At 35.0% G+C, this 17,919-nt stretch overlaps 5 protein-coding genes, 1 long non-coding RNA gene and 1 pseudogene across 10 annotated transcripts; 5 read left to right on the top strand and 2 right to left on the bottom strand.

Annotated features, from left to right (window-relative positions):
* Window positions 1-607: 607 nt before the first annotated feature.
* LOC104767350 (pectin acetylesterase 12) lies at window positions 608-3,928 on the top strand. Its single transcript, XM_019244638.2, has 12 exons — window positions 608-1,272; window positions 1,667-1,749; window positions 1,831-1,960; window positions 2,048-2,121; window positions 2,299-2,385; window positions 2,469-2,593; window positions 2,695-2,755; window positions 2,892-2,945; window positions 3,045-3,122; window positions 3,204-3,309; window positions 3,399-3,544; window positions 3,653-3,928. Exons 1-12 carry the CDS (start codon window positions 1,077-1,079, stop codon window positions 3,758-3,760), a joined length of 1,248 nt encoding a protein of 415 aa, XP_019100183.1. The 5' UTR covers window positions 608-1,076; the 3' UTR covers window positions 3,761-3,928.
* Window positions 3,929-4,011: 83 nt separating this feature from the next.
* LOC147949471 (uncharacterized) lies at window positions 4,012-5,082 on the bottom strand. The gene is made up of 2 exons (XR_015566576.1): window positions 4,860-5,082; window positions 4,012-4,628 (listed from the first exon to the last, which is right to left on the bottom strand). It is a non-coding gene; the product is annotated as an uncharacterized LOC147949471 (long non-coding RNA).
* LOC104717462 (uncharacterized) lies at window positions 4,074-7,057 on the top strand. Its single transcript, XM_010435066.3, has 2 exons — window positions 4,074-4,414; window positions 4,869-7,057. Exons 1-2 carry the CDS (start codon window positions 4,370-4,372, stop codon window positions 6,852-6,854), a joined length of 2,031 nt encoding a protein of 676 aa, XP_010433368.2. The 5' UTR covers window positions 4,074-4,369; the 3' UTR covers window positions 6,855-7,057.
* Window positions 7,058-9,883: 2,826 nt separating this feature from the next.
* LOC109129572 (hydrophobic protein RCI2B) lies at window positions 9,884-10,833 on the top strand. The gene is made up of 3 exons (XM_019237967.2): window positions 9,884-10,047; window positions 10,170-10,294; window positions 10,697-10,833. The coding sequence occupies exons 1-2, from the start codon at window positions 9,967-9,969 to the stop codon at window positions 10,251-10,253; spliced, it is 165 nt and encodes a 54-aa protein (XP_019093512.1). The 5' UTR covers window positions 9,884-9,966; the 3' UTR covers window positions 10,254-10,294; window positions 10,697-10,833.
* A 916-nt stretch (window positions 10,834-11,749) lies between these two features.
* LOC104717403 (hydrophobic protein RCI2A) lies at window positions 11,750-12,754 on the top strand. Its single transcript, XM_019237944.2, has 3 exons — window positions 11,750-12,135; window positions 12,236-12,341; window positions 12,584-12,754. Exons 1-2 carry the CDS (start codon window positions 12,055-12,057, stop codon window positions 12,317-12,319), a joined length of 165 nt encoding a protein of 54 aa, XP_019093489.1. The 5' UTR covers window positions 11,750-12,054; the 3' UTR covers window positions 12,320-12,341; window positions 12,584-12,754.
* A 391-nt stretch (window positions 12,755-13,145) lies between these two features.
* LOC104717338 (anaphase-promoting complex subunit 11) lies at window positions 13,146-14,983 on the bottom strand. Of its 4 annotated transcripts, XM_019244634.2 has the most exons (5): window positions 14,828-14,930; window positions 14,302-14,330; window positions 13,962-14,109; window positions 13,756-13,874; window positions 13,146-13,585 (listed from the first exon to the last, which is right to left on the bottom strand). In XM_019244634.2, exons 3-5 carry the CDS (start codon window positions 13,994-13,996, stop codon window positions 13,470-13,472), a joined length of 270 nt encoding a protein of 89 aa, XP_019100179.1. In that variant the 5' UTR covers window positions 13,997-14,109; window positions 14,302-14,330; window positions 14,828-14,930; the 3' UTR covers window positions 13,146-13,469. The 4 variants fall into 4 exon arrangements, with proteins under 4 accessions (XP_019100179.1, XP_087322124.1, XP_087322089.1 ...); XM_087465998.1 differs by lacking the exon at window positions 13,962-14,109 and having other exon boundaries at window positions 14,828-14,983; XM_087465963.1 differs by lacking the exon at window positions 13,962-14,109 and having other exon boundaries at window positions 13,756-13,863; window positions 14,828-14,981.
* Window positions 14,984-15,980: 997 nt separating this feature from the next.
* LOC104717240 (agamous-like MADS-box protein AGL80 pseudogene) lies at window positions 15,981-17,261 on the top strand (annotated as a pseudogene). The gene has a single exon (XR_015595143.1). The product of XR_015595143.1 is annotated as an agamous-like MADS-box protein AGL80 pseudogene (transcript).
* The last annotated feature ends 658 nt before the right edge of the window (window positions 17,262-17,919 follow it).

Below are 17,919 nucleotides of genomic sequence, written 5' to 3'. Positions count from 1 at the left end.
AACTTTTAAGAAATGGTATAAGTTGGAGATGGATTAAATTAATCCACCATATGTATCATAGGTGTCGTAAACGTTACATAACAATCATCAATTCAGTCGGAAATATCAATGTGGTTTTTGCTTCTCTCAAAGGGTATATTATGAGTTTCCCCAACTTCCCCATTATATCATCAGCACTTGTTTCTTTGACACGTATGTGTTCTGCTGCACCCAAGTGGAAACTGGAAAGCAGAGTTGGGAGAGATGATCATAATTCTTAAATCACAAGGGTTCGTTATGCAATCAAGTCATGACGTCAACGTCCGTTCAAAGTAAAATAATTTGTTTGTGAACTTAACCCAAAAAAAGAATTGCTGAGATAATATATATATATATATATATTATTTTCCAAGATTATCTGTATCTTGTAGAAAACAAATACTAGTACTTATCTCTTTAAATTTTGACTGACGTTATTATCAGCATAATAACAATACATCATCCAATCAAATTGCTATAACAACGAGAGATGTAAAATATCAAGGCTAGAGAGCCAATAAGATTTCAAATCGCATGGGACCCATATACTCCATGTGCTTAATTATATATGTTTTTGTCGTTGTTTGTTGCCTCACTCTTCTTTTGAAGTGTGAACTAAGATCTAGCAAACCAAAAAAGATGGTCTCTGTCTTTGTCAATACAAGAGAGAGAGAGTTGTTTGATTTTAGTTTTTCTATTATAATTAAAATAGAAACTCTCACAACCGTGAATCCAGCCATGAAACTCTTTTTGGAATTTAAATAATTGCTTCTTCAGTCTTCACACTACTCTCTCTCTGCTTCTTCTTCGATTTCTCTTTTTTTTTTTTTTTTCTTTGTTATTTAGCTCAGAAAAACCCATTCTTTTTTTTTACACAAAGATCGATTCTTTATTTTTCTTGTTTATTTTATTAAATCACACTGAGCGTTTCTTTCTTCTACAAAGTTTGTTCCTTTCTCTCTTCTCTAACTCACTCCACTGTTAGAGATCTGTTTCTGTTTCGCTTTCTCACTCTCTCTTCTCTTCTCTTCTAGTAGTAAGAGAGAAGTGAGAGAGAAATGGAGAAGCTTTTTCTAGTAGTGTTTGTTGTGCCTGGGTTAATACTGGCAACTCAAGCTAATGAATATTTAGATTTCAATGTGACTGAAATAGATCGCATTGAGGAACTAGAGTTTGGTTTCTCTAAATATAGCTCCAATTTGAACCCTTTAATGGTTGGTCTCACCCTTATCAGAGGAGCTGATTCTGGAGCTGGTACTTGTTCTCTCTCTGCTTCTGTCACTAGATCTCTACATGCGCCTCTCTCTTTTTATTTCTTTTTCTCTTTTCAGATGGCAAAAGTATAGAATTGGTTTCTTCATTTATTATTCACTTCAACTACATTCTTCTTCTTTTCTTGTTTCTATATTGTCCCTTTCCAGATTTGACTTGTTTTTTACGTTTTTTTGTTATGTATTATTCAAGATTACTTTGGTTTTTCCCTGTTTAATTGCTTACACATGTATACATATAAATTATCTTCCATGCAATTTATTATATGTTATATATTTATTAGTTTACAGTATGTTATGTTCAGATGAACATAGCTAGAAGCTGCCTATGTGTCTGTGTTTGAGCCTTTACATGTGTCTGTATGTTTTGTTCACAGTTTGTTTGGATGGAACATTGCCTGGATATCACTTGCACCGTGGGCATGGATCTGGAGCTAATAGCTGGCTCATTCAGTTGGAGGTTTAGTAAATGATTGGTTCTAGATGAAGACTTTAATTTTAAGTCTTTGTTGTTAATGTTTAATGTCTTTTATTGAAACAGGGAGGAGGATGGTGCAACAACATCAGAACCTGTGTATACCGGAAGAAGACTCGACGCGGATCCTCTAACTATATGGAGAAGCAGCTTCAGTTTACAGGAATCCTGAGTGATAAAGCTCAAGAAAATCCTGGTATGGTCACAATCTTTATTTAATTGTCGCTCATGTCAGTAGTGTAATGTAATCTTGACAATCACTGATTGTTATTGTCTATTGCAGACTTCTTCAACTGGAATAGAGTTAAGCTTCGTTACTGCGATGGCGCTTCTTTCAGTGGAGATGGCCAGAATCAGGTTCGAATTACTAGTTGTTTTAAGTTAATAGATTAGAGATCATGATTCAAGGGATGTGCTTTGGAACAAGTTGCTATATTCTAGGCCTTTGGAAACTCTGTAGTTTATTAGCCATGGATAACGCTTGTTTTGATCTGAGCTAATGCATATAGAAATCTTTTCCTCAACTTTATTCAGGCTGCACAGCTTCAGTTTAGAGGAGAGCGAATCTGGAGAGCCGCAATAGATGATTTGAAGGCAAAAGGAATGCGATACGCCAACCAGGTTTTGATGCTTAACCTTCTTTTAGTCTCTTAATATCTTCTACAGAGCAGGATCAACATGTTTAACTGTTTATATCCTGTCAGGCACTTCTCTCTGGATGCTCTGCTGGTGGTTTAGCAGCAATTCTGCGCTGTGATGAGTTTAGGAACTTGTTCCCTGGATCAACCAAAGTCAAGTGCTTGAGTGATGCAGGCTTGTTCTTGGACACGTTAGTTTATTTCTCCCAACTCAAAGATTGTATTAAAGCTACCTCACTTCCCCTTAATTTAGTTACTGCTGCTGACTTCTTCTTTGTTTCTGTAATCATAGAGCCGATGTTTCAGGAGGCCGCACCATCAGGAACTTATACAATGGTGTAGTAGAATTGCAGGTGGGATTCCTTTTTCTTCACTTAATGAACTTATACATCTTCAAGTAGTAACCCAAAAGCTTCTTACTTAATTTTTAAAGAGCACAAGAATCTTTGGAACTCTTCTTGACTTATTCAGAGATTTTACCATTTACAGAGTGTGAAGAACAACTTGCCACGAATATGCACAAACCATCACGATCCAACAACGGTAATCTTCTTTTTATTCCATCATCCTGATGCTGTTGAAAACCTGAAACAGGCCAATTCAAAAGTCTTGTATTTGATAACTCATCTTCTTTCTGTACAGTGTTTCTTCCCACAAAACTTGATCAGTCAGATGAAAACTCCACTTTTTATTGTCAACGCAGCATATGATACCTGGCAGGTTATCTTCTTTTTACTCTTCTGAAACCCAAAAATTTATCCTGCGTAAAGCTGACAAGTCTATGTAATGGCTTCTAATCAGATTCAAAGCAGTATAGCTCCAACGTCAGCAGATCCTAGTGGATTCTGGCATGACTGCAGACTAAACCATGGCAAATGTACGCCTGCACAACTGCGATTCTTGCAAGGTTGTTCTATAGATCATAAAAACTTGTAGACTTCTCATTTTAAAGTGTTGCATCACTCTAATCGTTTAATATTTTTTACTGGAGAACAGGATTCAGGGATCAGATGCTTAGAGTAGTCAAGGGTTTCTCAATGTCTAGACAGAATGGATTGTTCATCAACTCTTGCTTTGCTCACTGTCAAACTGAGAGGCAAGATACTTGGTTTGCAGATGATTCTCCTGTCATCAGGAAAAAGGTATTATTTCACTCAAATCTTGCCCACACAAACTATGTAACTTACAAGGCTGTCTGGACGTCAGGCTCTTGTAAGAATCTGATCTTGACTTTTGTCTATGGTATGTAGGCTGTGGCAATAGCCGTGGGAGATTGGTATTTCGATAGAGCGGAAGTAAAGTTAGTCGATTGCCCCTACCCGTGTGACAAGAGCTGCCACAACTTGGTGTTCAGATGATTGATTGATTCTGTTCTTTACTATCATCACATATACAGACCTTAGAAAGTTTCTTTCTTTCAAAAGGAAAGATCTTGTACCCTTGGTAGTACCAATGCCTCATTGGTGTATAATTGATTTGTGTTATGGAAAACCATAATAAAAACCAAAACAAAGTTTGCTTAAAAAGAGCATAAATGTAATCACAGAGAAAAGGCTCTTTCTTTTGTTAATGCAAGTAGTTGATCTATATATAATTAGACATGTCAAGATTGGTCCCAAAAAAATCAGCCTAACTAATAGTATATCATAACATAAAGTGTCGAACAAAAGCAGATAATGGATAAGAATACCAATAAAATAGTAAAGGGATAGAGAAAGTGAAAAGAGTAAGAATATACAGAGTGTGTTGACAACTTGACACCCTGTTTTCCTGGGGTGTGTGAGTGACAGCTATCTAGTGTTCCCCACTTTGTGTGTGTATATGTGTGAGTGGTTTGTTTTTTCCACCTATCATTTGCTTTCAAACACTAACTTCTTCAACAACTCTGGAATAATAATCTGAATTCCTGAAGTTGAACCCTGTCCATTACTTTTTTCCTTCTTCACCTTCCGTCTGCATCTTCTTCCATGGCTTCTGATTCTCACACTCCAACTGCAACTACTCCTGAAAAGGTAAATTAACTCAGAAGCATCCCTCTGTTCCTGAGAATCTTGTTATATATGCTTATGCTCATGTCTGTATGTACGTACATGTACCTATATGCGTGTTGCTTTTGCGGTTGATAAATTTATTTCTTCATCATGTTTTGATTCTCGTAAGATCTATATGTTCTCAATGAGGCAGAGTCGAATATACTTGTATGTGTTTACACACAATCTTGTATTGCTGGAGCAATTATTAGAAGGGAAAAAAAAGTTAAGAACTTTTTAGAAAGTTGTAAATTATGCTCATGGATGTTGAAAGGAACCATCTTCATCCATATTTTTCTAGAAAACTCTTCTTACGTTTCAAAGAATGATTTTAGTTACAGAAATAAATGAAGCAATAATTTTCTATTTAAGATCAAAGGTTTGTGTTATAGTCTTATAGAGACTTATAAGAGACGTTTACTTTTACCTGATGCAGCCATTAGAGAACAAGGTGAACGAGGAAGCTAAGTTGATGGAGAAAGAGATTGGGTCGTCGGATTCTGCGAATGTGGTGAATGATAAACCGGCATTGGATTCAAACACAGAGGTTATTAAAGAAGAAGAGATTGATCAAACTCCTGCGGGTGAACCAGAGAAAGAATCTCCTGCAGTGGTGGAAGAAGTTGGAGCAGTTGTGGAAGCAGAGGAATCTACAGAGTCAGAGAAACATGCAAATGGTGAGAGGGGAGCTGAAGAAGTTGAACTTAAGGAACTAACCCTTGTGAAAGAGGGTGTTGCAGAAGTTAATGTTGAAGCTAAAGATGCGAAGAAAGCAGAAGAGAAGCCTACCGTGGAGAATGTTGTTGAAGAAAACAATAAGGAGGAGACGAAGATTGTTGATGTACCTGAATTAGCAGATGAAGCTGGAGGCAAACTGGTGGAGCCAGTTGATGTTCAATCTGTTAGAGATGCATCTGCAGAGACGGCAGAAGAAAAAATCAAAGATTTGGAGGCTCTTGAAGTCGAGCCAAAGACAGAGGCTTCCGAAAAAGTTGAGACTCAGCCTGAGAAACTAAAGGACTTAGCACCAGATGTTGAAGTAGTAAAGGCAGAGGAAACACCTGAAACAACAGAACAAGCTAAGGTTGAGCTTGACGGAAAGCTGGAGGATATAAATGTTGAGGCCAAAGACTTTGGTATCAACCCCAAGGGTGAAAAGATATCTGAATCTGGTTCTGCTTTGTGTCCTGAGGAAATTGTATCAACAAATCAGGAATCAGACACTGATCCTAAAAGGGATATTGAAGGAGACGCTTCTTCTCCTGCTGATCTCATTGAGAAGGCCGTCACAGAAGAGAAGCATGTAGTGGATGAACCATCAAAAGAAGAAAAAATTTCTGAATCTGGTGCTGCTTTGTGTCCTGAAGAAATTGTATTGGCGACAAAGCAAGAATCAGACACTGTCCCTAAAAATGAGACTGAAGGAGATGCTTCTTCTCCTGTTGACGTCATTGAGAAGGCCAATACAGAAGAGAAACATGTGGTGGATGAAAACATTTCTGAATCTGGTGCTGCTTTGTGCCCTGAGAAAGTTGTACCGTCAAACCAAGAATCAGACACAAACCCGAAAGAAGAGATTGATGGAGGCGCTTCTTCTCCTTCTGATATCATTGAGAAGGCCATTACTGAAGAGAAGCATGCAGTTGATGAACCATCAAAGGATGCAACAGCTTCTGGTTCTGCTTTAGTCCCTGAGAAAGTTGTACCGTCAAACGAAGTATCAGACACAAACTCCAAAGAGGAGACTGAAAGAGACGCTCCTTCTCCTGCACACGTCATTGAGAAGGCCATAACTGAAGAAAAGCATGTAGTGGATGAACCATCAAAGGATGAAAAACCTTCTGAATCTGGTTCTGCATTGTGCCCTGAGACAGTCGTACCCACAAACCAGGATTCAGACACAACCCCGAAAAAGGAGACTGAAGGAGACGTTTCTTGTCCTGATGATGTAATTGAGAAGGCCATTACTGAAGAGAAGCATGTAGTGGAAGAACCATCAAAGGATGAACAAGAGAATGTAAGTGAAGCCAAAGATGTCGTCACAAAGCTAGCTACAGAAGGTGAGAACATCAAGAAAGGTACTGAGTCACCTGCTGCAGTTGTCAAAAGCGAAGAGACTTTGAAAGAAACTGACACAGAGTCAGGAGAGAAGGAAACTGCAGCAACCAAACAAGAGGAAACAATCACAGAAAAGGTAGCAGAGGTTGTAGAAACAGAACCAGTTGTCAAAGAGAGCGATGAGCCGAAACAGCAACCAGAAGTGACAGCCAAAGAAGTTCCTGTGAAGCAAAAACATTCAAACAGCATTATATCAAAGGTGAAGCAGTCACTTGTTAAAGCAAAGAAAGCAATCATTGGAAAATCTCCAAGCTCTAAGACTATCACAACTGAAGAAGCCAAAGAAGAAATCAAAGTCAAGTGATTAAAAATAGATTCATGAGTTGGGTTCCTTATAAGTTTTCAGGTACTTTTTATTAAATTTGTTGGTTTTGTTTCGTGTTGGGGGGAAAAAAAAAAAAGAACATTCTTTTTTCTTTGTTTTTTTGTATGGCTTTGTGTGGTTTATATAACTTATATCTGTAAACATACAACTTTGCCTTTGTTTTATGGATGTGTGTTGAGAAATTTCTTCAAGATTATCATTCATCATGAAATCTCAGAATCAAAAAGCTTTTATTTTTCTCTGCGGCATTTCATCAAACACTTCTCCGCAATAATGCATCTTCCCTCAACTTAACTTTACCAATCAAATCGTTACCCACAAAGACAGAAATTCCAATCCAATGCTTTCAAGTGAGAAGGCGGCGTGAATTGACGTCGACGGCGGTCGAACTGGCGTGAGTGAGTGAAGAAGAAGATGCTTCTTCTTTTTTTTGGAGGGAAAATCAAGATTCTGGTTCATGTCAATTTCACGTTCCGTTACTATATCGTCCAGAAGGTATAAACAATAACCCCGTTTCAGTGATCCTTTACTATTTGGGCCCGGAATGGGCTCAGAATTAATCACAAAACTTTTAATAGTGGATACAAAGCCAATGTCGGCAGAGGTTTTGTTTTTTTGTTCTTTTTGTTTTTTTTTTGTTTTGGCATGATTTTTTAAGTCAACAATATTTGAATACCAAGCGAATTTGAACGCCAAAACAAAGAAAAAAAAAAGGAACTTTAAATTTCGAGATATTAAAGTCAAGTTTGCATAGAAGAATCGACCAACTCAAAAGGATAAGAACAAATGGTTTAATTTAAATCAAGACATTACCATTTACCATTTACTTCGTAACAAATCAAAAAGCGCATTACAACTCTGATTAGGACATCATAATGTATATACAAAGACAACTTTGATTAGGACATCATATCTGTTAATATTGTGTGGTGTCAATTCAGTGCCACGGTTTATGCGTTGGTGTCGGCCAGAGTATTTTAACTTACTACATAAAAGAAATAAGTATATTAAACTAGTAGTGGTCATTTTTATCATCGAGTGCCCGGTGTCATGAAAGCAACTTTAGGAAGAAAGAACATATGCAATTTATGCAGAGAGACGAAGCCAGAGTAGTATGATTCACATTTCACACGAACTCACTTTAAACCATCTTTTCTAATTTACAACTTTCTTGCTTTGCTCCAAAGATTATTCTTCTTGACTGCTAAGCTTTGTTGTCATCGATACAATTATATATATATATATATATATATATATTGGTCACTTAACACTTGTTTTCACTAGAAAAAAACAAACAAACGGAAGTCCAGATGAAAGCAAAACAAATTCGAAGTTCAAATACAATTTGTTTAACGCAAATATAAGCTACCTATGATTGGGCTACATTATAAAGTAAACCATAAGAATTGTGCAATTAATGTTTGCTAATTGTATTTTGTATTGCTAGTGATATTAAAGGAGTCCAATCAAAATGTCGGTTATTGTAACGCAGACCGACCTATATGAGTTTAAATTCATACTACAATATGCAGATCTACATTGCATCTAAATATTATGTTTATATCCGGCCTTATAAATTGTATTTACATATATATTGATACCATACAATGAATACAAACTGAGGAATGATCAGACCAAAAGAGTGTAAAGCAATTAAGCATAAAGTATTAAAGTCCATGGCCATGTTCTATGGAGTTATGGAGCATGGGTTTGACACGTGAGATGACGGCCGGGTTATGCGTTGACAGACCTGAAGGCATGTAAGTGGACCACGTGTCATAAGCCTGTTATTAGAAGGTGTGAGACTTTCCATACCTGTCGCCGACCTCCACGGCGGAGATTGTCCCGGCCCACATTCGTATTCCGACAACAGTATTGGTTTTGAGGAATAGTATTAGGGCTTGCATACAGTGATACAGAATACAGATAATGTGTTCTGCTACGTGTGCCCTTCTGAGTTCTGACAACTGACAAGTGAATTTTACTCAAATCTCTAAACCTAACCCAAATTTGAATTACCATATTTCAACAACTTTCAACTAACATTGTTTTGGTCTTAAAAAGTTTATTATATATTGTCTACCATTACAAAGTATGTAGTCGAACACGCTCATTAAATTTGTTATCTTTTCGTGCACGCCATCTACATACCGTTGGTCATTTTATTTAGTTCCATATCATCTTAACTTGAATGCCTGTTTTTTTTTTCTTTAAATTTATCTATTATTTGTTTTTTTTTGGGTACAGAATTAATAAATATGAGGAACTACACAGTAAATATCAAGTATACAGTATGTATGACTGATTCCTCAAATTTTAGGAATCTTAATTTTAATGTTAATAAATATGATATTGTGTGTTCTTTACGAATTTTGGTTTGATTGAAGATAGAGTGAAACAAAAAAAAAACTTGAGAATATATAAAATTTTAGAAGTAGTTCAATTTATGAAATTGTTATTTAGTTAATCTTTGTTTTAAGTAAGTTTCACATACATACATACCTGATAGTCTGATACATCATATCCCCAAACATAAAAAGGCCAAATATCTAAAATTAAGGGTTTATTATGGATTTTGCCACTTTTCACTCCAATTATTTTGAATCTGTCATTTTCTTCAAATATTTTAGATTTTGCCACTTTTAATCACTTCAAAATCTATACATTTGTGATTTTTTGTTGTGCTAAAAACATACTTTATAACAAACTAAACCCTACAAAAAAATGAAACCAAACATAATGTGTAAAATTGTGTTTAAAAGTCTTGAAAAATGGAAAATCGATAAAATTTTAGCCAAAATGACAAAATCTACAAATACCCCTAAGAAAAGTGGCTTTTTCATAATTAACTCCTAAAGTTAATCATCAAGGTTTTCCTAAATAAAAAATAAAAAATCTATTACCCCTATAGAAAGGGGAAAATCACAGAATAAGGACCACGTGGCTAAGGCCGCTTGGCTCATAAAATACGTCTCAAGTGCTCGCGTCCTATTATATATAGGCAGACATATCAGGGGAGAGAGTAAAGTGTCCAACATCATCTAAAGAGATAAACCATCAAAGTTTTCTTATCAATTTCAAGAGCTTGAAGATGACTACAGCCACTTTCGTAGAGATTCTTCTGGCTATCCTCTTGCCTCCTCTCGGTGTCTTTCTCAAATTTGGTTGCAAGGTACGCATACTTTAGTTAGATTATCTTCAGTTTTACTATTTCTTTATTAAAAAAAGTGGTTTTTAAAACTTATAATTACTCGAATATTTTAAAATTTTGACAATTTATTTTGCTTCTTGCAGGTTGAGTTTTGGATATGTTTGATTTTGACGCTGTTTGGTTATCTTCCCGGGATCCTTTACGCTCTTTACATCATCACCAAGTAGAGATTTGATCTCTCTCCTCTGTTCTTTCCCTCTGTTTCCTTGTAAGCTTTCTCTCTCCCTTAATACATGTTGATATAATAACATAGATGCGTACTTGTGATGGCCATAGGCCCATAGAACAAGTGTTCTTAAGAAGAAATATCTTTGATTTAGTTGAGTTATAATATGTTTTACACAAAGAAACTATGTGTATATATATGTTAGGTGAACCAATTTCTAAGCTATATGAAGACTAACCTCACCCTGATAAGAAGTTAGATACTGATATAACTATTCACTTTGTAACATCTTTCAAAACTATCAAATAATACGTGCTAGGATCGATTAGAAACGTAGTTGAAATAAGATTTTTTTTCTTCCTTTCAATCTATATATACATTTTTATTAGTACAAGGAATTTTTCTGACCAAAGTTTAACTTTGCTTTGTTGTTATTGTGTGTAGGTGGAACAGCTGTTTCGTCTTGTTATCTCTTTGGGACTGATTCTTCAATTATTTTATGTTATGAGTAATTAATTATTGTTATTGTATTTGTGTTATTGTATAATTTCTGCTGATATGAAGAAGAAATCGTTGGTTTATATGAGGAACTTGTTTTTTTTACGTTATATAATTAGATAAAACGTTACAATGGGCAGTTTTGGATTTGGGACCACCATTCAAAATTTAAAACCCAACTTTATATAAAACCATATACGTATGGTCACATGTCTCGTCTCATCACCAACAAATATGCACCATAAGTTAAAACTCACGTGGTCCATGAGAAATACAACAGATGTTCGTAACCAAATTTTGATATACACGTTTTTGTCATCTAATAGTTGACATGAATCAGTTGAATCGTTTATACACTTAATAGATATTTTGAATTTTGGAAAATACTAGTGCATGACCAAAGTGGAAAAAAAAAATGTTGACGAGCTATATAATGAATACTTTAATCGGAGACGGATACAAAGCAAAAAAAATGGTTAGGAGGCAAATAACGAGTGTTTGTTTATGCTTAGAAAACCTTGAGAAAAAAGAGTGTTTTTTGGTTTTGTTTAGTCGGTCGACATATGTTATGCTTTATATCAACCATAAAAGATCCGGTTGGTGAACCACATAACAGCTAAAAGATGCGGAGATGAACTGCATCAGATTTAATTTGGTCTAGTTGAATCTTGCTATCCAAACAATAACTATGTGAATTATCGACTAATGTTAAGAGTTTTAATTTTCTACTATATTATAGTCGGTTAACAAAAAAAACCCACGTAACTGGGGTTTTTGATGTATATAATAAGAAGTTGACTCTTAGATCACATTGTTGATACATGTATTCTCGTCGGTATAACACGAGTCCTGACCGTGACGCGCAAAGAAAGACTGATAGGGCAAAGGCAAACAGAGCAACGTAACAATAATAATTAAAAAAATGCTATTATTCCATACACTCTTTCAACACGCAATGGATGCTCTTAAATGGTAGCTAATCCAGGAAAGATTAGGAACATATCTTGCAAAATGCCAAGTGTGTCCCCAAAAAATATCCATATTGCCTTGTTTATATAGTCCAAAGAAAAAGAAAAACTCCTTATTACTTAGCTTAAAGATAAAGGTAAACAAATAAAAATAAGAAAATAATTTTTAAAAAGGTAAGCAATACGTGGCTCAAAAATATCTAAAAAGTTAAGTCCTATATATATAAATGTGAGAGACATACATTGAAGGAGAGAGAGTAAAGAAGAAGAAGAAGAAAACACACTTTGAAGCTTTTTAATAATATAATCTCAGAATCTTGAAAGAGCTTAAAAAAAATGAGTACAGCTACTTTTGTTGATATTATCATCGCTGTCCTCTTGCCTCCTCTTGGAGTCTTTCTCAGATTTGGTTGCGGGGTAATTTATCTATCTTTTATTCTTAGTTATAATTTTGGACTGAGTTTTTAATTTAATTAATAATTAATAATTAATCTTATACTAATATTTTTGGTTGCAGGTTGAGTTTTGGATATGTTTGGTTTTGACGCTGCTTGGATATATTCCTGGGATCATCTACGCTATTTATGTCCTCACCAAATGATTTACCAACCATCCCTCTCCTTGTAAGCTCTCTCTCTCTCTCTACTGATTCTCTCTAATGTTTGATCATTTTAAAAGAGTCACCGTTTGATATAGTTTTGCTTTATTAGGAAATTATTATTATTATTATTCTAAACTAAATAAGATATTGGTCTGACACCAAAAGAGAGTAAAAGATAGATATAAATGTGTACTGTTAAGATAAGATTATGAGAATTTTCTGACCAATCTTTTAACTTTACTTTTTGTTGTTGTTGTTGTGTAGGAACAGCTGTTTCGTCGTGTTCTCCGTCTCTTCGTTGTGACTACTGATTCATCGTTTCTTTCATCAGAGTTTTTATGTTTTTTTTTCTAAGTAATTAATCATCAGTGTTGTGTTTGCTTTGTTATATAATGTTTGTGTTTGATGTTATAAAAAAAGAGAGCTTTGTGTTAAGAATTTGCTTATTCGATTTTTTTTTTTTTTAATTATAATTTCATAAAAAAGAAAATTTTGTTGCATTTGGACCACCACTTAAAAAAACTACGTTATAGAAATACATGGTCACACGCATCATTTCGTCACCAATAATTTGGCCCCATTGCTTGGCACCATTAGCGATATCCACGAGAAAACACTACACATTCATTCACCCACCGGTTGTTATCACATATACAGAAAAAAAAAAACTTTATATAACTCAATTTTGATATGTCGGCTCATACTATATCTTGTTCAAATATAATCAAATTAATTCAATAGAGTACACACAATTAATTAATCATATGTGGTGGTGAGTCTGAAAAGAAACAAAACCGAGGATAACCGACTCATCGCCGCCGGTCGATTCATCATCAATGTTTTCCATTTCAATAAACTAATGAAAAATAAGAATCAAGCAAAGTAATACAAATTCAAATGCGATATGACACAAAATAACTAACTAACACAAACAAACATCATAGAGATTAGAGATGAAGTTTACACCAAGTTGCTTCATCTATGAATGTTCCAATCAATCAAACTAACCCCAAGCTCCAAAAAGAATCCCAAATCTCTCTTGCCTTTGTGCAACGATTAAAACTCAAACACCAAAATACAGATTCAAGAGATCATTCCAAAGCATCCACCATGATGAGAGCTTGAGACTATAATCTTCCTTATAATTTGCTTACTCTTTGAACTGCCATTCTCTTCGGCACATTGGGCAATGAGCTTGACTCGTCTGCGAATTCACCCATTTCAATATACAGTGAAGATGAAACGCGTGGTTGCAAGCTCCCCAAACTGCCCTAACACCAAAACAATAAGGTCTAAGACATGCAGTTCTGTTTTTTGTTTTCAATTACCATAAGTAAATAAACCAGCTTAGCAATGTTCTGGGTAAGCATGAGAAAGGGAGAGTGTGTTCGAAGCAACAATTATAAAAGTGAAGACATGAAAGCAGAGAACTTTACTTAGAGGGCAATCATCTCCAGGAAGTTTGCAATCAGGACAACAACCATCAAAAGCCATCCGACATATCCCACATGTTTCGTCTTGTGCATCCCATGTCCATGAAGCGACTGCATGCCATCTATTCAGCATTGTAAGAGCTCATATGTTGGAGCTGAGGTTGTTGTATAAGAGAATAATGCATAAGGTAAAGGGACAAGGAACTTACTCTGTTTTTAATGGTATGCAGGACAGAAGTAGCATAGAAAGTCAAGTGCAACAATTTCGATTTCTTCTTTAACTTGTGCAACAATTTCGATTTCTTCTTTAACTTGTGCAACAAATCCAACAATGCAGGCAGTTTGAACAAACTTAGTCTAGTATATAAACATCAGTAACCCCGATCATAAAGTATCCTCATTAAATAAGGATCATCAATCTATTATATTAAATAATCACTATCAAAAGTCCTGGGGTGACTTTATCATCACTTAACTTGCAACCTAACGCACCCTAATATAAACTTTCCAACAGAGAGCTAAAAAAGATGAAGCAAAAAAAAAGGATACGCAAGATCTTGACTTTCATGGCCTTCCTCCTGTATAAACAAAAATCTTCAATCAGTTTCATAAACACTTTTATAAGCCTAAAGATGGTTTACAGACCCGACAGTAAAATTAAGAAACTCCAAGGTAAATTTTACAAAAGACGACACAAACAAAAAACTGAAGGTATAAGTCTTATGTGCACGAATACACGATTTACTTGAAGAGTTAAGCATTGAGATCATGAAAAAATTCATGGAAACCAAAAGATAAGTTTGATACATACGAGTGAATATTGAGGCATTTTATCGAACAACTGGTATGCAAAAATCAAAACTTGGATCCGTGAACTCTAAAAAATCAAACTAATCAAAGTAGAACCAGAGACCAAACAAAACCCATCGGACTAACAAGGAAGGACGATACATCAGTGTGAAACGGAGAATAATCAAGTGTTAAGAAACGTAATTACGCTAATAATCGCCAATTTTCTCAAGAACTAATTATCTCAAACCGGAACCAAAAAAAATACAAAGTCCGAACACATTACCTTCAGAAGTCTGAAACTTTCTCCGAACAAATCGTGAAGGTTGATGTTCTAACCAAACGATGCAATCGAAATAGTAAAATCCTTCACCGGAAAAGAAGTATTGCTGTGGCACCGACGAGGATCGGACTTGCGGAAAGCAAGAGGAAACGACTATAGGAAAAAGAGTCGACGGACGTGTTCCACTAAATATGTGGGCCGAAACAAATTGGGCTTAAAATTGTTTTTAGATTAGCAGCCCAAATCTTAAGAGGCTTTTAAATATTATTTTTTCTTAATCTAGAAATAATCTTATTTTACAAAATTCAGAATCGAGTAGGGCTCCTTTATTTTAAACACATGAATTTCAAATGTTAATCCAATGAAAAGGAAAAGGGAATATATCTTGAAAGGATTTTACAACTTGTCAATAATTCAATGAATGTCTTTAAGTTACAAAACCTAATGTATGACGTCATACATACATGTATGACGTCATACATACATGTATATAATAGTCTGTATAGGCATGCCTACATAGATACACATATATTTAGAAGAAAATAAAATGGTAGTGTCTAAAAAAGGTGTTTGAAAAGAATTACACATCATCAAATTGAAAAATGCTAATAATCTATCAAATACGCGTGTATAATGTATATCTACATAGATACATCATAAAAAATATATATACAATAGTTGCCTCCGGTTGAAACATTAATACATTATTGTTTTATAATTTTACAAGTCGCATTCACTATATGCAGGTTCTAGACGACCTCTTGACGTAATTAGTACGAATTCCCTATTATTTGCCATCACCACGCCAAAAAATATTGCTCAATATTTTAACCTAACAAGCTATATTTAATTTATCTCTCTAATGTTTTCGTTGTCGTTAATTTACAAGTCAACAATCCACAGTCAAAGTATCTAGTAAAACAAGTAATTCCAGATACGTATTGAGAAAGAATCTTTGACCCAATTACGAAAACAAATCTTAGGAATTTATCACAAATATTTACTTTTATACGAGAATACGTTTGCAAAGTCTATAATACAGCTTTATTCGCTGCACTTACTGATTTTATGAGTAGCTGTAATCTAATATTGCAGGAGAGACACATGTTTGTACCTCTTCATCACTATATAAGTATAACACACTAATCCGCTAACTCAAAACAAAACAAACACACACAAAAAGAAAAAAAGAAAGAGAGAATAAGTTTCAATGACAAGAAAGAAAGTAAAACTTGCTTTCATTACCAACGATTCATCAAGGAAAGCAACTTTCAAGAAAAGAAAGAAAGGGTTGATGAAGAAAGTGAATGAGCTCTCCACTTTGTGTGGTATCAGTGCATGTGCCATCATCTACAGTCCGTACGATTCTAACCCCGAAGTGTGGCCATCAAATTCCGGTGTGCAAAGGATAGTCTCAGAGTTCAGGACGCTTCCAGAAATGGACCAACAAAAGAAGATGGTGGACCAAGAAACCTTTCTCAGACAAAGGATAGCAAAAGCGTCCGATCATTTGAGGAGACAAAGAAAGGATAACCGGGAGCTAGAGATGACAGAAGTCATGTTCCAGTGTTTATTAGGAAACATGGGAATGTTTCATATGAATATCATGGATCTTAATGATTTAGGTTTTTTGATTGAACAATATCTCAAAGATATTAACCGCAGGTTTGAGATTTTACAGAGCTCTGGCATGGAGATCGGCGAGTCTTCCAATGCTGCTGGTGTGGTCGAGACCCCACCAATGGAGATCATGGCGTCTACAACCCCACCAACCACCACAACTAATGATCAGGCGGGTTCTTCCTCTTCACCATTGGCAGCTTTTCTAAACCCTCTTCAACAACAACAACAACAACACCAACAATTTCTTTATCCATCATCTCCACATGTTGGACTCTATGAGCAACCTCCAAGTTTGAATTTAAACCTAAATCCGAACTATAGTCAGAACCAACAACAATGGTTTATGGAGATGACGCACCACCAGCCTGAACCATTGAACTATGCAGTTGATGATGAGCAAAGGGGTTTTCTATTTATGGATGATAACCACCACGATCACCACCAACCCCAACACCAGCATGATCAACAGATCCTTGGTGATTCGTCCACTGTTTCAACTACCGTCGTTACTTCAAGCAGCACTATCCCCGTTACCAATCCAAGTCCTACCAATAATACATGGTTTCGTTAGTATTTCCTTTCTATGTGGTTTTACCAGAGTTTAAGAGTGGGTTTCAATTCCTAGTAAGCAAATCAATAATTATATTCAAATGTTCTTTACGGTTGTAATAAACTTGCATAACAATTTTATACGGGGTAGTTTTATATATTATTATTATATTTTGTGATGGTTATGGTTTTCAGTGTAATGGTCCTTATTTTGTGATATCCTGTTTAAAAAAATAAAAAGATTTTGTGACATTCTCGTTTTTATTGTGTGTCCATTAAGTGTGATTAGAGTTTCGTTTTATTTTGCCTCAAATATGAGCTTTCACCAAAAAAACTGTTCGTCCTTAGAATTACTCGAACGCTAGCTACACTATTTAGATATTCTAAACTTTCCCCAAGATGATAGAATTTGTATGTATCTCACAAATGGACAAGCTTTTTGCGTATATGTGTCCCAGAAGACACTCGAGTAACCCATCTTACTTACCTCTATTGTGTTAATAAATGATTATTCTAACTTTACCCAAAATGATCAAGTCGTTTTATATATTTTGTATTGATTTGGATGCTTGAATAATTAAATTTGAATGTTCATGTACCCAAAATGATCAAGTCGTTTTATATATTTTGTATTGATTTGGATGCTTGAATAATTAAATTTGAATGTTCATGGGCCTTTAAAGAATTTACACACATATATGATTGTTTTCTAATTTCGTTTTTGACAGTAGAAAAAAAAGTTTGGAGCAAGATTATAATCTTAATTCCGATAATTATCAAAATCATAATTATTTGTTTGAATGGTACGTATATAAAATAAGTATAGTCACAAAGATAGAGGACAAGAATACAAGAGTGTTTTTAAGTTTTAACAACAAAAAAAAAAGAATACAAGAGTTTTTATAATAAACACGTGTAATCTA

This window comes from Camelina sativa, chromosome 1 (assembly GCF_030686135.1).
Source record: "Camelina sativa cultivar CO46 ecotype springtype chromosome 1, ASM3068613v1".
Classification (NCBI taxonomy): Eukaryota; Viridiplantae; Streptophyta; class Magnoliopsida; order Brassicales; family Brassicaceae; genus Camelina; species Camelina sativa.
Note: the sequence above shows the minus strand (reverse complement) of the source record. Positions and strands in the feature narration are given on the sequence as shown.

Coding starts and splice junctions, on each gene's coding strand:
- LOC109129572 (XM_019237967.2), top strand. CDS start 9,967: ATGACTACAGCCACTTTCGTAGAGATTCTTCTGGCTATCCTCTTGCCT. Junction 10,048..10,169: donor TTCTCAAATTTGGTTGCAAG/GTACGCATACTT, acceptor TGCTTCTTGCAG/GTTGAGTTTTGGATATGTTT.
- LOC104767350 (XM_019244638.2), top strand. CDS start 1,077: ATGGAGAAGCTTTTTCTAGTAGTGTTTGTTGTGCCTGGGTTAATACTG. Junction 2,946..3,044: donor ACCATCACGATCCAACAACG/GTAATCTTCTTT, acceptor CTTTCTGTACAG/TGTTTCTTCCCACAAAACTT. Junction 3,310..3,398: donor ACAACTGCGATTCTTGCAAG/GTTGTTCTATAG, acceptor ACTGGAGAACAG/GATTCAGGGATCAGATGCTT.
- LOC104717403 (XM_019237944.2), top strand. CDS start 12,055: ATGAGTACAGCTACTTTTGTTGATATTATCATCGCTGTCCTCTTGCCT. Junction 12,136..12,235: donor TTCTCAGATTTGGTTGCGGG/GTAATTTATCTA, acceptor TTTTGGTTGCAG/GTTGAGTTTTGGATATGTTT.
- LOC104717338 (XM_019244634.2), bottom strand. CDS start 13,996: ATGCTACTTCTGTCCTGCATACCATTAAAAACAGA. Junction 13,875..13,961: donor TGCATACCATTAAAAACAGA/GTAAGTTCCTTG, acceptor AATGCTGAATAG/ATGGCATGCAGTCGCTTCAT. Junction 13,586..13,755: donor TGGAGATGATTGCCCTCTAA/GTAAAGTTCTCT, acceptor GTGTTAGGGCAG/TTTGGGGAGCTTGCAACCAC.
- LOC104717462 (XM_010435066.3), top strand. CDS start 4,370: ATGGCTTCTGATTCTCACACTCCAACTGCAACTACTCCTGAAAAG. Junction 4,415..4,868: donor CTGCAACTACTCCTGAAAAG/GTAAATTAACTC, acceptor TACCTGATGCAG/CCATTAGAGAACAAGGTGAA.